The following is a 12754-nucleotide window of genomic DNA, read 5'->3' on the forward strand; positions in this document are numbered from 1 at the left end:
GTTCAGGTTATTTTTCAGGGCCCCCATACTACCAAACAAGGATGAGGAAGTGATTTTCTGTTTGCGGTAAGTTTCTCAAAAACAAGTGAAATCACAAAAAAGGTGTCTGGTACCTTCTATAGCATACCATTTACGGTTGTTAAAAAAAATAACTTCTCGTTTAAGGGAACGTTATCTAAAGCTGTGGGAACGTTTGTTGTTAGCTGGTAATATCCTCTGGTGACCTCAGCCTCTCCGACACTCCTGTTGTGACTGAGGGCTACAGAGCCTGGGAAGATCCACAGTGTGGACTCTCATAGGAAAAAAGGGGGTAGATGTAATTCACTTCCCATGCCAAACCTATAGTGTAACAGGAAATTAAGATAGGAGCGATGTAACTGAAAGGATGACGTATAAACCATGACTGGTAGGGAATATTTTGCTAAATAACCCTAGACTACATTGATATAATAATCATACTTTCCATCAAGGATGGTAAACTCAGGACATTATATATGCTAGAAAGAAAGTTGAAAAATAAACAAAAACATACAGTGACGATAAATACTGTTCCATGAATGAGAGAAAGGAGGTACAACACAGCTATGGGGAGTTTGTGGGTGCATAACGTTCAGAGGTAAACCCCTTGACATCAGATTGGATCTTTCAGGTGGCAAGCCCACAGATTCAAAATCTCCAGCCACGGGTCCTGCCTAAAGGCGAATGATCTCCGCGAACCAAGGTTGTTTGGGTCAACGGGAGCCATAAGGATCAACGCCGCACCCTCCCTATCGTGGGATGAATCAGTTCCACGGGGGAAATGCGTAAAGGAGGTTCCGAGGCCACTGGTGCACAAATCCGTTCCCAATTGAGTATTCAGGTCCCTTATTGCGAAAAACAGCCAACAATGTGCGTTTTCTCGTGATACAGAAAGATCTGTCAGCCCTGCCCGGGGAGATGCATCACCCGGAGCGAGGGAAAGTGCGCTGCACTCCACAGCAGTAGGGAACAAGCCAAGGATAAGAGGGTGCGAGACCGCACCCCTCCCTGTCTGTTGATGTATGCCACCACTGTCCCGCTGTCGGTCCTCACCAGCATATGCCGGCCTGCCAACAATTGGAGAAAGCACTTGAGTACTCTATCTACACTGTCAAAAGCTCCAGGTAAATGATGTGCACCGAGTTTTGCGACACTGTCCACAACCCCAGAATTGAACTGCCCACGCACAGCACCCCCCGCCCTCGGGGAGATGCGTCTGTCTTTATCTCCTTGCGGGATATAACTGTACCCATGGAGGTCCCCAGCAACAACAGCCGTGGGTCCCTACTCTGAGCCAGCGCCCATAGGCATGATGGGGACACCCGGAGTTACCGGTTTAGGTGGCGCGATGCGTCCATGCGGGTATCTATCACCTACCACCGGAGAGGTTGCATCAGCAACAGCCCGGGGGGGGGGAACCACGGCTATCATAGAAGCCGTCATCCACAATAGGCGCAGGCACTGTGTGTGACCTAGCTGAAATTGGGCCAAGCAAAATCGGAATCCGGCCTCCCTTTGCGTGGACAAGAATGCACGATTCTCAACTGAGTCTAACTTGAGACCCGGAAATGGAATGCGAGATGGAGATTAACAGCTCTTCTCTTGATTCATTATGAGACTGAACATGGGAAACCAGCATGGATGTGTGTAACAGCACCTGCTACCTCAACTCTGCTACCATCAGTCCCAGACACCACATAGGTGCCAAACCTGCTTCCACAACTTTGGTGAAAGTGTGAGGCGAGAGGGAACGCACGGAAGGGAGGACCAGAAACTCGTACGCTACAGCCTCGAAATGGAACCTCAAGGAACTTCGTGTGATATGGCCATATGAAAGTATGGGTCCTTCTGGTCGAAGGAGGTGAACCAATCGCCTGGGTGCACTGACTGTAATAACCGGCTGTTCCTGAGCATTCTGAATTTGTGGTCTCTGAGGTGCTTGTTTAGGGCACGCAGGACGTAGGAACCACTCTGACAAAAACGTGTGGGATGCACAACTAATTGTAGCCTGTACCCCAAATGTCACTGTTTGCATATTCCAGGGTGACACTACACATGCGAGCCACTGGTCGACACAGACAGCAAGTCTCCCATAAAGTGTGTACAGGGGGAACATGGTTATTTTTTTCATTTCCACCATTCTCGACAACTGTGTATCTGACTGGGGGGGAAGGGGCTCTTTTAATTCTGCTCCCATGTGGAGGACACAACACTCTTGACACCGTGGAACTTTGGGTAGAAACAATGTGTTTAAGTGCCAACATTCGCCTGAAGACAAGTCCACTCTGGGTTCCGGGGCTTAGCCTAACAGTGACGAATCCTGATTGGCCGTTGTCACAGCGAACATCTGGGAAGGGGGGACCCCAGCCCGTGCCACCTCCCCTATCTTAACGCTATGTGCGTGGGGGCTGCACACATTAAAAATAGACTCAGAAAACAAAATGATTGTGGAGGTTATCAGGACCACCAGTCATAGCTACCGGTGACACTGCACCTTGAATCCCAGCTTGAAAAGAGATAGAGCGCTGAAAAACGGACCCCATATGTGATAACAGACAGGGCAATTCCAATTTGAATCTGATTCCCAGGAACTAAACGTGTTGAGCAGGAGACAAACAGCTCAGTAATGTGGGATAATAGCATGACTGCCAATCGCCTACCGAGTCCATAACCTGTATCACTAAGCACCTCATAGGAACCGGTGAGCTACAGGGAGGAATCAGCAATGAATCCCAGTAATAAGCCACCAATGGGGGAGTGCCCACTTGTGGACAGAGAGCGCTGTGATACTGTAAAGCCCCGCCTGAAGCCTGCCCTTATATGGGTACAGGAGCTCCAGCAATGGCCCAACTGTTGTCACAGTACCGTATGCAAGCCTACATCAGCCATGCGACTTCTTCTCAGTCTTGCTAAGCCAGTAGCCAGCTACCTTGCATTATCACCGTGGGCTAGCACTTGCCAAGCTCACTGCCAGCACAGAGCTAACCAAAGAAAAATGTGTGGTATCTTCCTTCGGTGTTCGGGAATCTCTCTGATCGCAGCACTGTCCATTTAGAACAACCAAGTCTAGATCGAGAGGGAAACGGTGTCTGACTGTGGCAGACAGGCGGCAGGGAGTGCCCACCGTCCCGGCCGCCCTGTTACTTCAAGTCGCCTCCCTTAGCTGGTAACAGAGCACACAGCAACCTGGTTTAGCTGGGGAAGCTTCCACATGCCTCATCCCAGGCAGACAAGACATTTGATACCAAAGCCCCAATTCATCCCCTGGTCCCGTAACTCAGACCCAGCTGAGGTGAGAGGAAGCCATAAGAATTCCATATGTTTGCCAAGGGAACCTGCATGCAACCATGAACTAGGGGAACAGTGTCAGCCGTGGGCAAGCCACTGTTACTGACACCGTCCCTTCTTCTCGCACACAAGCTGACCCGAGTGGGGGCAGTCGGAGCATGCACCGCGTCGAGACATACCAGACAACAAAACGCCAGTATAGCCTTCGCTGCTTTGGTTGCGTTAGCCATCGTAGTAAGCCAGGCTAAACAGGCAGAAGAATAACAGAATCAGTACGAAACTCACAAAACCAGTTCCAAAGATTTAGCTCACAACATCCAGGAGGATGAGCCATGCCCTCCTTAAGTGGAATAGTTAAGTTGGAGCAACGCCTGATAGATTTTGCGTTCCCATGTTTATTTTAAAGAGTGCGTGAAACTTGTTCTGCTCATCTCGTGGTGAAGAGAGGAAGAATTGAAGGAATGAATCCGTGTTTATTGGCCTTGTCAGGGTGATTCCAATGTTTTTCAGTAAAGGGTGCAAGCATGTGCAAACTCCCCATAGATGTGTGGTACTGAGTTGACCGACTGAAAGAGAACCAGCAGACACTGTACCCCTCAGGACTTTGGTATTGGTTTAAAGTGTGTTGTTTGTGTTGTGTTGTGTGTTAGGACCTCAGCGATGAGCTCCAGTCGCCGCCGGTGATGTGTGTGAACGGTCCTGAGGACAAGATGTTCCGGAGCCAAAGCGCAGATATCACACTGTCTTCTGAGAAGGAGCGTATTAAAAAGATGCTTTCTGAAGGGTAACCCACTTATACACACTCTTGTCCTCAACGTTTCACTCAAGCCAGGGTTCGTTTTCATTGTCTGAAAGTACACCAAATATTTTGTGGAAATGTTCTTGGTCTCAAACCCGACTGTTCCATTTTAGAAGGTAAGATAATTGGTCTGGATCTCAAAGGTTCACACACGAAAACAGAGCTTTGGTAAAGAGGATTTTCCAGTCGTTGCTTTAGTTCTGATGGCCTGTTTTTTATTACGCTTTCCCCATTGAATAGAGCTGCTTATGGGACACATGGTCCAGACAAGAGCAAGGGGGAGTGTAGCAAAGCTAATGTGCTGACTCACACAAAGAGAGAGAAGGTTGCATATTACCCTGCTATTCAGTGGCCCATTCTACTCACTCTGCTTTTGTCCCTGTTGCCCATTACACTGTTGTACATTATCACTACACAATGCAACTTTTATGGTTGCTATGGTGAGTTCTAACGATTGGATAATCTCTCGCTTTCTAATGGTAAAATTACATGGCATCTAAGGGCACAGGATCATGGAGCAGGAACATATTTAATGGACCAATTTCACAAATTTTACCCAAGAGTTGGTAAAGTACGGACAATCTTGGTTACCGAGCGTTATCATTAAGCCCTTCTCCACCGTGTAGTGAATGTCCCCTCAAATCTGTTCCATTCCTGAGAGGTCAGATGGTGTTTGCCTGAGGTCTCGTACGATGTCTTGCAGGTCTATCTGCGAGATGAACCTGGAGGCAGAGCTCTTCACCCTGCAGGACAGTAACTCCAAGCTGGTGGCGGCGCTACATGAAGCTAACAATAACGTGGAGCAGTGGAAGAAGCAGCTAGTTGCCTACCAGGAGGAGACCGAGAGGCTACGAGACCAGGTGAGTGTTGTCACGATGAAAGATCCACCAGATCGCTTTGCTTTCTTTGATCTAGAACTATGGACGCCATTGTCAGATGGGTAAATCCATTTAAATTCAATCACTTTTTGACAGCAGCCCTTTTGATTCAAACAAAACGTTCCATACACGTTTGCCCATGGAAGAAGTGGTCAGAAAGGGACTTTTTGGACCTGAATGCCAAAACATTAAGGAGATCAAGTTGCTCAAAGTTTACCCATTTTGAAAAAAAACACTATATTGTGTGTTCTTCATCACTGGAAAAGATAAACGGTTGAGTTTGATTTAATTTAAAAGCTTCTAAACAAGGTGGTGAAACTATTTTATAGTTTCTTGATAAAAAAATAACAAATATATATTATGTCATTTTATTTTTACCTTTTAATATCAATTATCTAAAAACGCATAAACTTCATAACTTCATATTATGAATTTCACGTCATTTGTGTTTTTTGTGTTGTGCCCGCCATCGGTTGAGACACAACGTGCTCTTGAATACACAATGAGTGCATTTCAATCATAGAAATAGGATGCATAGAATCTGGTACACCATTTAAATGTACATTTGATTGAAATTGTAACTTCTAATGACTATCACAATGGCCACCCACCGTCGAATGTCAATTTAAATGGTCATGTGTAATCTATCTATATTCCCAGATATTCCCATTCAAGTCAACATTGAACATTCTGATGTCTGGACCTCCAACCATCTTTGTGGTACCATTTGAACATTTGTCAGCCAAAACATGACACTCACCCTGTATTCAAGATCATGTTGTGTCTGATGGCAGGCAAAACACAAAAACCTCTGATAAAATAAGTAAAAATAGGGTCTAAACTACAACATATGCAAATATGAAAAGAAACAATGGGCAAATATGTATGGAAGTGATTCAATTCAAATGGATTTGCCCATATCCATTCCCACAAATGCTGAGTGGACCTAATCTCAGTGGAATCATGGGTAAATGTTAAAGTTCAATGTAATTACGCACGTGCATGCAACCGTTCAAGAAAACAAAATTGTGAAAAATACATTGGTAGAATGTAAAGATATGTTACATTTCCGGTTGTAGAATGTAAAGTACAATTAAATACACGACCGTGATGAAGATTTGAAGTTATTTTCATGTGCTTAATACCTCACCTCACTTTTCGCTCACACCATTAAATATCTCCATGCTGTGACCGTGAGGTCACATTTTGATAGTGAAGGTCACATCTAATTATCAACGCCGGTGCTGTAAAATGCTGCATCCAGAATCGAGACAGAAGGCGGTGGGGCCAGTGTAGCAGCAAAGCCTTATTCAAACATGAACAGGTGATGAGTCACCGCCGCTGATAATGACAACGTTTGAAAGTCTCCGACATGCCCTTTCCCTGCCGGGGAGGTCATGTAAGTTTTGATTGGGTCATCGTTTTTCAGACAATGGGTTTTCGTTTTAGTCTTTGGAGAAAAGGGAAAGGATCTGCGTCTGTTGGTAGCTCACGTTGTCATCTTTTGACAACACTGGCCTTAAGAGGCTGCAGACCTTTTCCCTGAAGCTTTAATCGAGGTGTGTTGGTTGGTTTGGATTACGGGGCACCCCTTGCAGTATGTTAAACATGCTCTTTGCATGTTCTCACTATCCCACCTATGTTTCTAAGGCAGGGGGTGTCAAACTAATTTTGCCTGCGGGCCACATTTGGTCTTCACTGAGGTCCGGAGGGCTGCACTGAAATTTGTGTTATAAAAAGAAACGTCCTCTCACGGTCAACTGCGTAAATTTTTTAGCAAACTTAACATGTGAAAATATTGGTATGAACATAACAAGATTCAACAACTGAGACATTAACTTGTGACTAACATAAATTAAATAATCAAAATCAAAAGTAACAGTCAGTATCTGGTGTGACTACCAGCTGCATTAAGTACTGCAGTGCATCACCTCCTCGTGGACTGCACCAGATTTGCCAGTTCTTGCTGTGAGATGTTACCCCACTCTTCCACCAAGGCACCTGCAAGTTCCAGGACATTTCTGGGGGGAATGGCCCTAGCCTTCACCCTCCGATCCAACAGGTCCCAGACATGCTCAATGGGATTGAGATCCGGGCTCTTTGCTGGCCATGGCAGAACACTGACATTCCTGTCTTGCAGGAAATCACACACAGAACGAGCAGTATGGCTGGTGGCATTGTCATGCTGGAGGGTCCTGTCAGGGTGAACCTGCAGGAAGGGTGCCACATGAGGGGGGAGGATGTCTTCCCTGTAACGCACAGCGTTGAGATTGCCTGCAATGACAACAAGCTCAGTCCAATGATGCTGTGACACACCGCCCCAGACCATGATGAACCCTCCACCTCCAAATCGATCCCGCTCCAGAGTACAGGCCTCGGTGTAACTCTCATTCCTTCGACGATAAACGCAAATTCGACCATCACCCCTGGCGAGACAAAACCTTGACTTGTTATTGAAGAGCACCTTTTACCAGTCCTGTTTGGTCCAGCGACGGTGGGTTTGTGCCCATAGGCGATGTTGTTGCCGGTGATGTCTGGTGAGGACCTGCCTTACAACAGGCCTACAAGCCCTCAGTCCAGCCTCTCTCAGCCTATTGTGGACAGTCTGATCACTGAAGGAGGGATTGTGCATTCCTGGTGTAACCCGGGCAGTTGTTGTTGCCATCCTGTACCTGTCCCGCAGGTGTGATGTTCGGTGTTCAGATGTACCGATCCTGTGCAAGTGTTGTTACATGTGGTCTGCCACTGCGAGGACAATCAGCTGTCCGTCCTGTAGCGCTGTCTTAGGCGTCTCACAGTACGGACATTGCAATTATTTGCCCTGGCCATATCTGCAGTCCTTAATACAACCTTGCAGCATACTTAAGGCACGCTCACGCAGATGAGCAGGGACCCTGTCAGTAGAAAGGGTTAGGGTTAGTCCAAGGCCTAGGGATTTGGTTTTAGTCATTTCAAATGTAGACTGAGGTTGAACCACAAAACAGACCGCATTGAAGTTTGACACAAGCTCTCAGGCAGGGTTTCCCAAACTCAGTCCTGCCCGATTCAATTAACCAACTCAAACTTTTCTTATCAAGGACCCACAAAATAGTAGATCTCCCTACTAAGGTTTTTCTTTTGTAATATATATATTTCCACATATTTTCATGTGTAGACCTATAGGCTATAATATTCCGTTAATGAGTAGTAAATAATACAGGCTTCATACAGACATTGGTATGTCAAGTTCAAGGACTTTTTCAAGCACTTCATTGTAATATTCAAAGACCTCAATTATATATATTGTTATAGGCATAATACAACAACAACAAAAACTCCCAAAAAGTATGCATTACCATTTTAAGAATAATGTTTTTTCTATACTTTTCTAATGACATTATGCAGTCAAATTATTATTACGTTCTAAAATATGTCAGAATAATGTGGACATAGATTGGATGTATGAATGGTGATTTGAATACTGGTTGATGTTGCAAGCTCATTAATAAAGTATATTTTTTTATTTAACTAGGAAAGTCAGTTGAGAACAAGTTATTATTTTCAATGACGGCCTAGGAACAGTAGATTAACTGCCTTGTTCAGGGGCAGAACGGCAGATTTTTCGGCTTTGGGATTCGATCTTGTAACCTTTCGGTTTACTAGTCCAATGCTCTAACCACGAGGCTACCTGCCGCCCCATTGATAAAGCCTATGTGGCGGTAGCAGTAATCTCACCTTCGCCATTTGAGATGTTGGGTCATTGTATCGTGTTTTTAAAACAAGCAAGTGACCAAAAATGAGATTCCTAATTGTACTGTAACGCTATGTATGAAAAGTTCAAGCCAACATTCGATGTTGTCCTCATAAGAACCCCACATGGTTTTTACAACAACAACAGACAAGCACAGCATCCATCAATTGAGCAGCAGGCAAAACCTGATCCTAAATGACATCACTGCATAGAAGAAAATATGATTGTCAGTGGCGGTGGATAGGAGAAACAGAAATATAAATAATATTACCAGATTTACAGGTAGGCTATAATAAAACCAATATTTAATTTATCGAAAAATAAAAGGACAGAATTTTTTTATTTTAAAAATTTTCCGTGGACCTCCCCAGTTTGTAAACCCCTGCTCTAAGGCATTATTAGTCTGAATGCAGAGAATCTCAACCATCTGTGGCTTAGAGAGTACACATGGATTCCCATTTTACCTCTCACCCCTGAGATGTATTTGAGAAAGTATATAATACTGTTCTTAGTGAATATTCTGTGACGACTAGACAAGTGGATGATGAGACATTCTCCAATGCATCATTGCTAGCTGGGTCCAGTAAATGTAAAAGCTTTGTCAATTTTTTCCAGTTCTATGTCATCAATATCTGTTCAGGGTCGCTGGCTGCTAAGTACTGAGTCACTAGGGGATTTGCTGGCTCCAAGCCTGTTGGTGAAATCCTTTGGATTCATCACCCTTTGGATTCGACCACTTCAATGGTTTGAGTGGTGCAAGCTTATAATGTCTAGCCAGAGAACATTGATCTCCACAATTATTTTACCACTTCATGCAGTGTTTCACTGCACTGTGGATATACATCAACAGTCCCAGACGACTACGATCCTCCCCGTCTTTACATTAATCGTCTTCGAAAAAGGCAAGCCATCCAGGTCTAGTGGACCAAGATCTCTCGCTTTTTTAAATCTGAATTGGGCGACCAGGTGGCTGAAAATGGTTCACGTCTCCTGGGGGTGGAAGAGAGAGGGGTTTGTAGGACAGCGATATCCTACTTTCAATGCCCTAGTTAGGAGAAAAATGAAAAATCACCAGAGGGAGCTGGCAGCTATCTGCCCCCCCCCCCCCCCCCATACACAGTTAAAAATAATCCAGCCTCTCTCAAGGCAGAGACCTTTTCGAGGTCTCTTTTTTAGTTTAGCTCCTATTTTACAGGCTGAGTTAACACTGCAGTGAGGTTTCAATTCCCGTTACCTGATCATGGTGGTGTCTCGGTCCTTGGCTGGCGCAATGAAGGCAGCAGCCTTGGCCATGGTAAAGGGGGATCAGGGGGATGTTGTATGCTGTGTGTATTATTGAGACCACAATATCTGATCCTCCCAGGAGGCATTATATGCCTTTGACTTTATCATCCAATGAGAGATATTTATTTTAACTACTCTGTACTAGAGCTTTGTTGAGTGCCAGTTTTTGCATTTGGGGCTTTGTACTGTTGTATATGTTTCGTGTGTATGACTCATTGTTTGGTTAGCAAGAGATGCTGCTTTTTTTGCATGTCTATGCACAGTTACTTAATTGGGTTGAAGAGGGATAAGGGGGTTGGAGGGGGGGGGGGTATCCTGCTGGAATGATCCAGGTTGAAAGATGGCAGGGTTCCTCACTTTTCCTGTATAACCAAGGACATTTTTATCCACAGATGAGGGAAAGGGTTTTGTATTTTCCTTTACCTGCAGTGTGGTAAAACAAAGACAAACGCATGGATTGTTCTCAATAACCTGTAAATATCAGGATGTAGGATGGGACAAACCGACAACTTCAATGACTAATTTCTCTAAATGGGGGACGACATCACCTAATTCACTGAGAATACATTACATAGGATGAAGAAACAATACTGCTCCATACTACTTGTCAGACACAGAGAACTGATACTAAAGTCCTTGAACACGTTTATACGTGTTGTTGGGGTGGGATTGGCGTGAAGTGTGGGAGGTCCGTGAGTAGCTTTTGACCATTCCTTTGGATTCCACATGTCTGACTCATTGTTAGAAAAAAGTTAGCTCCAAATCGGATGTTAGATACTATATTTATTGAATGTTATATGAATCCTATACATTAAACTGTCCAATATGCGTGCAATACAATTAGCTTATATTTCAACCAAATAATGTTGCAGTAATGCTAATCTTATCTGTTTCCAACAACAGAAACCGTTTCAGAACTATCTGAGATGGTGGGTGTCAAAATCCTATTTCTTGTGCTTTTTGAGGTGGAAAGACCCTATTAAAGAGAAAATATTCTGAAGGATTTGAATGACCACAACTGGGAATACACTGTAAAATGGCAGGGGCAAGCTGTAAAGACCAGGGATAATTCCTTTCTGGACTCAAGTATAGTACCATTCATGAGTGCAATCTATAAAGTGTCAACAAGAAAGTTGGACCCAGGGGTCCTGTCACACATGTCACAATAACGTTCCCGCTCCCTGTAGAGATCTGACAGTAGCTGCAGTCTCAGGGTAGCCTAGTGGTTAGAGCGTTGGACTAGTAACTGAAGGTTGCAAGTTCAAATCCCCGAGCTGACAAGATACAAATCTGTCGTTCTGCCCCTGAACAGGCAGTTAACCCACTGTTCCTAGGCCGTCATTGAAAATAAGAATTTGTTCTTAACTGACATGCCTAGTTAAATAAAGGTAAAATTACATTAAAGTCTATGATCATTTCCCCTGGTCGTGACTGAAACCTCTCGTCTTTTGGCAGGTGGCTGATCTGGAGGCACATGGCGGACACGGCCCTAGTGACATGCTCAAAGATGAGTTGACTCGTTCTCTGGAGGAACTGGAGGCCCTGCTCAAGGCTAAAGATGAGGTCAGGGGGGCAAGATATACACAGGGGAAAAGGGAGGTATTGTAGGTACATTTATATGCCCTCCGGCAACAAGTGTAAGGCTGTTTTACTCATGCTTATGGATGAGGGTAGGGGGAGACGTTTCTAGATCAGACCAAGGCCGAAAGTAGCTGAGTTTAAATGTTTTAAATGCGATTTTATACAATTTGATAGATGGAGAACATAGTCTTATCACAAAGCTGGCAATTGAGATCAAATCAGTTGTGGTCTTTAAATGGAAGAAAGGCCCATGTGAACCTGTAACCTTCCTTTGTTTTGTGGTGCTGACGGCAAAGGTCCTTGGGCTAACTTGTGAATGATTATGCTTGTTTTCCAGGAAATCCACATTCTGCAGAACAAGAAAGAAGAATACCATGAGATGGAGCAGGAGAGAGAAGAGGCCATACACCGATTACAGGTAGACCTGCACACTGAAGAAGGCACATTTGGTAAAACCTTGCATGAGCAAGAACAAGAGACTGAAAAACAGCTTCTATCGCAAGGCCATCAGACTGTTAAATAGCCATTACTAGCCGACTACCACCCAGTTACTCAACCCTGCACCTTAGAGGCTGCCGCCCCATGTACATAGACATGGAATCACTGGTTTAATAATGGAACACTAGTCACTTTAATAATGTGTACATACTGCTTTACTCATCTCATGTATATACTGTATTCTATTCTACTGTATTTCACTCAAATGCCACTCTGACATTGCTGGTCCTAATATTTACACAACCGTTCAAAAGTTAGAGGTCATTTAGAAATGTCCTTGTTTTTTGAAAGAAAATCACATTTTTTGTCCATTAAAATAACATTGAATTGATTAGAAATACAGTGTAGACATTGTTAATGTTGTAAATTACTATTGTATCTGGAAACGGCAGATTTTTTATGGAATATCTACATAGGCTTACAGAGGCCCATTATCAGCAACCATCACTCCTGTGTTCCAATGGTACGTTGTGTTAGCTAATCCAAGTTTATCATTTTAAAAGGCTAATTGATCATTAGAAAACCCTTTTGCAATTATGTTAGCACAGCTGAAAACTGTTGTTCTAATTAAAGAAGCAATAAAACTGGCCTTTAGACTAGTTGAGTATCTGGAGCATCAGCATTTAGGGGTTCAATTACAGGTTCAAAATGTCCAGAAACAAATACCTTTCTTCAATA

The 12754-nt window shown here is 44.1% G+C and overlaps 1 protein-coding gene across 2 annotated transcripts in view; it reads left to right on the forward strand.

Moving 5' to 3' along the window:
* Positions 1–12754, forward strand: part of LOC115114232 (homer protein homolog 3-like) — a 37050-nt gene that overhangs the window by 22361 nt on the left and 1935 nt on the right. For both annotated transcript variants that reach the window (XM_065013242.1, XM_029642312.2), the window contains 4 exons: positions 3957–4090; positions 4809–4965; positions 11453–11560; positions 11916–11996. In XM_065013242.1, coding sequence (XP_064869314.1) covers positions 3957–4090; positions 4809–4965; positions 11453–11560; positions 11916–11996 — 480 coding nt within the window. The remainder of the gene's footprint in view (positions 1–3956; positions 4091–4808; positions 4966–11452; positions 11561–11915; positions 11997–12754) is intronic.

This window comes from Oncorhynchus nerka, linkage group LG9b, assembly GCF_034236695.1.
Source record: "Oncorhynchus nerka isolate Pitt River linkage group LG9b, Oner_Uvic_2.0, whole genome shotgun sequence".
Classification (NCBI taxonomy): Eukaryota; Metazoa; Chordata; class Actinopteri; order Salmoniformes; family Salmonidae; genus Oncorhynchus; species Oncorhynchus nerka.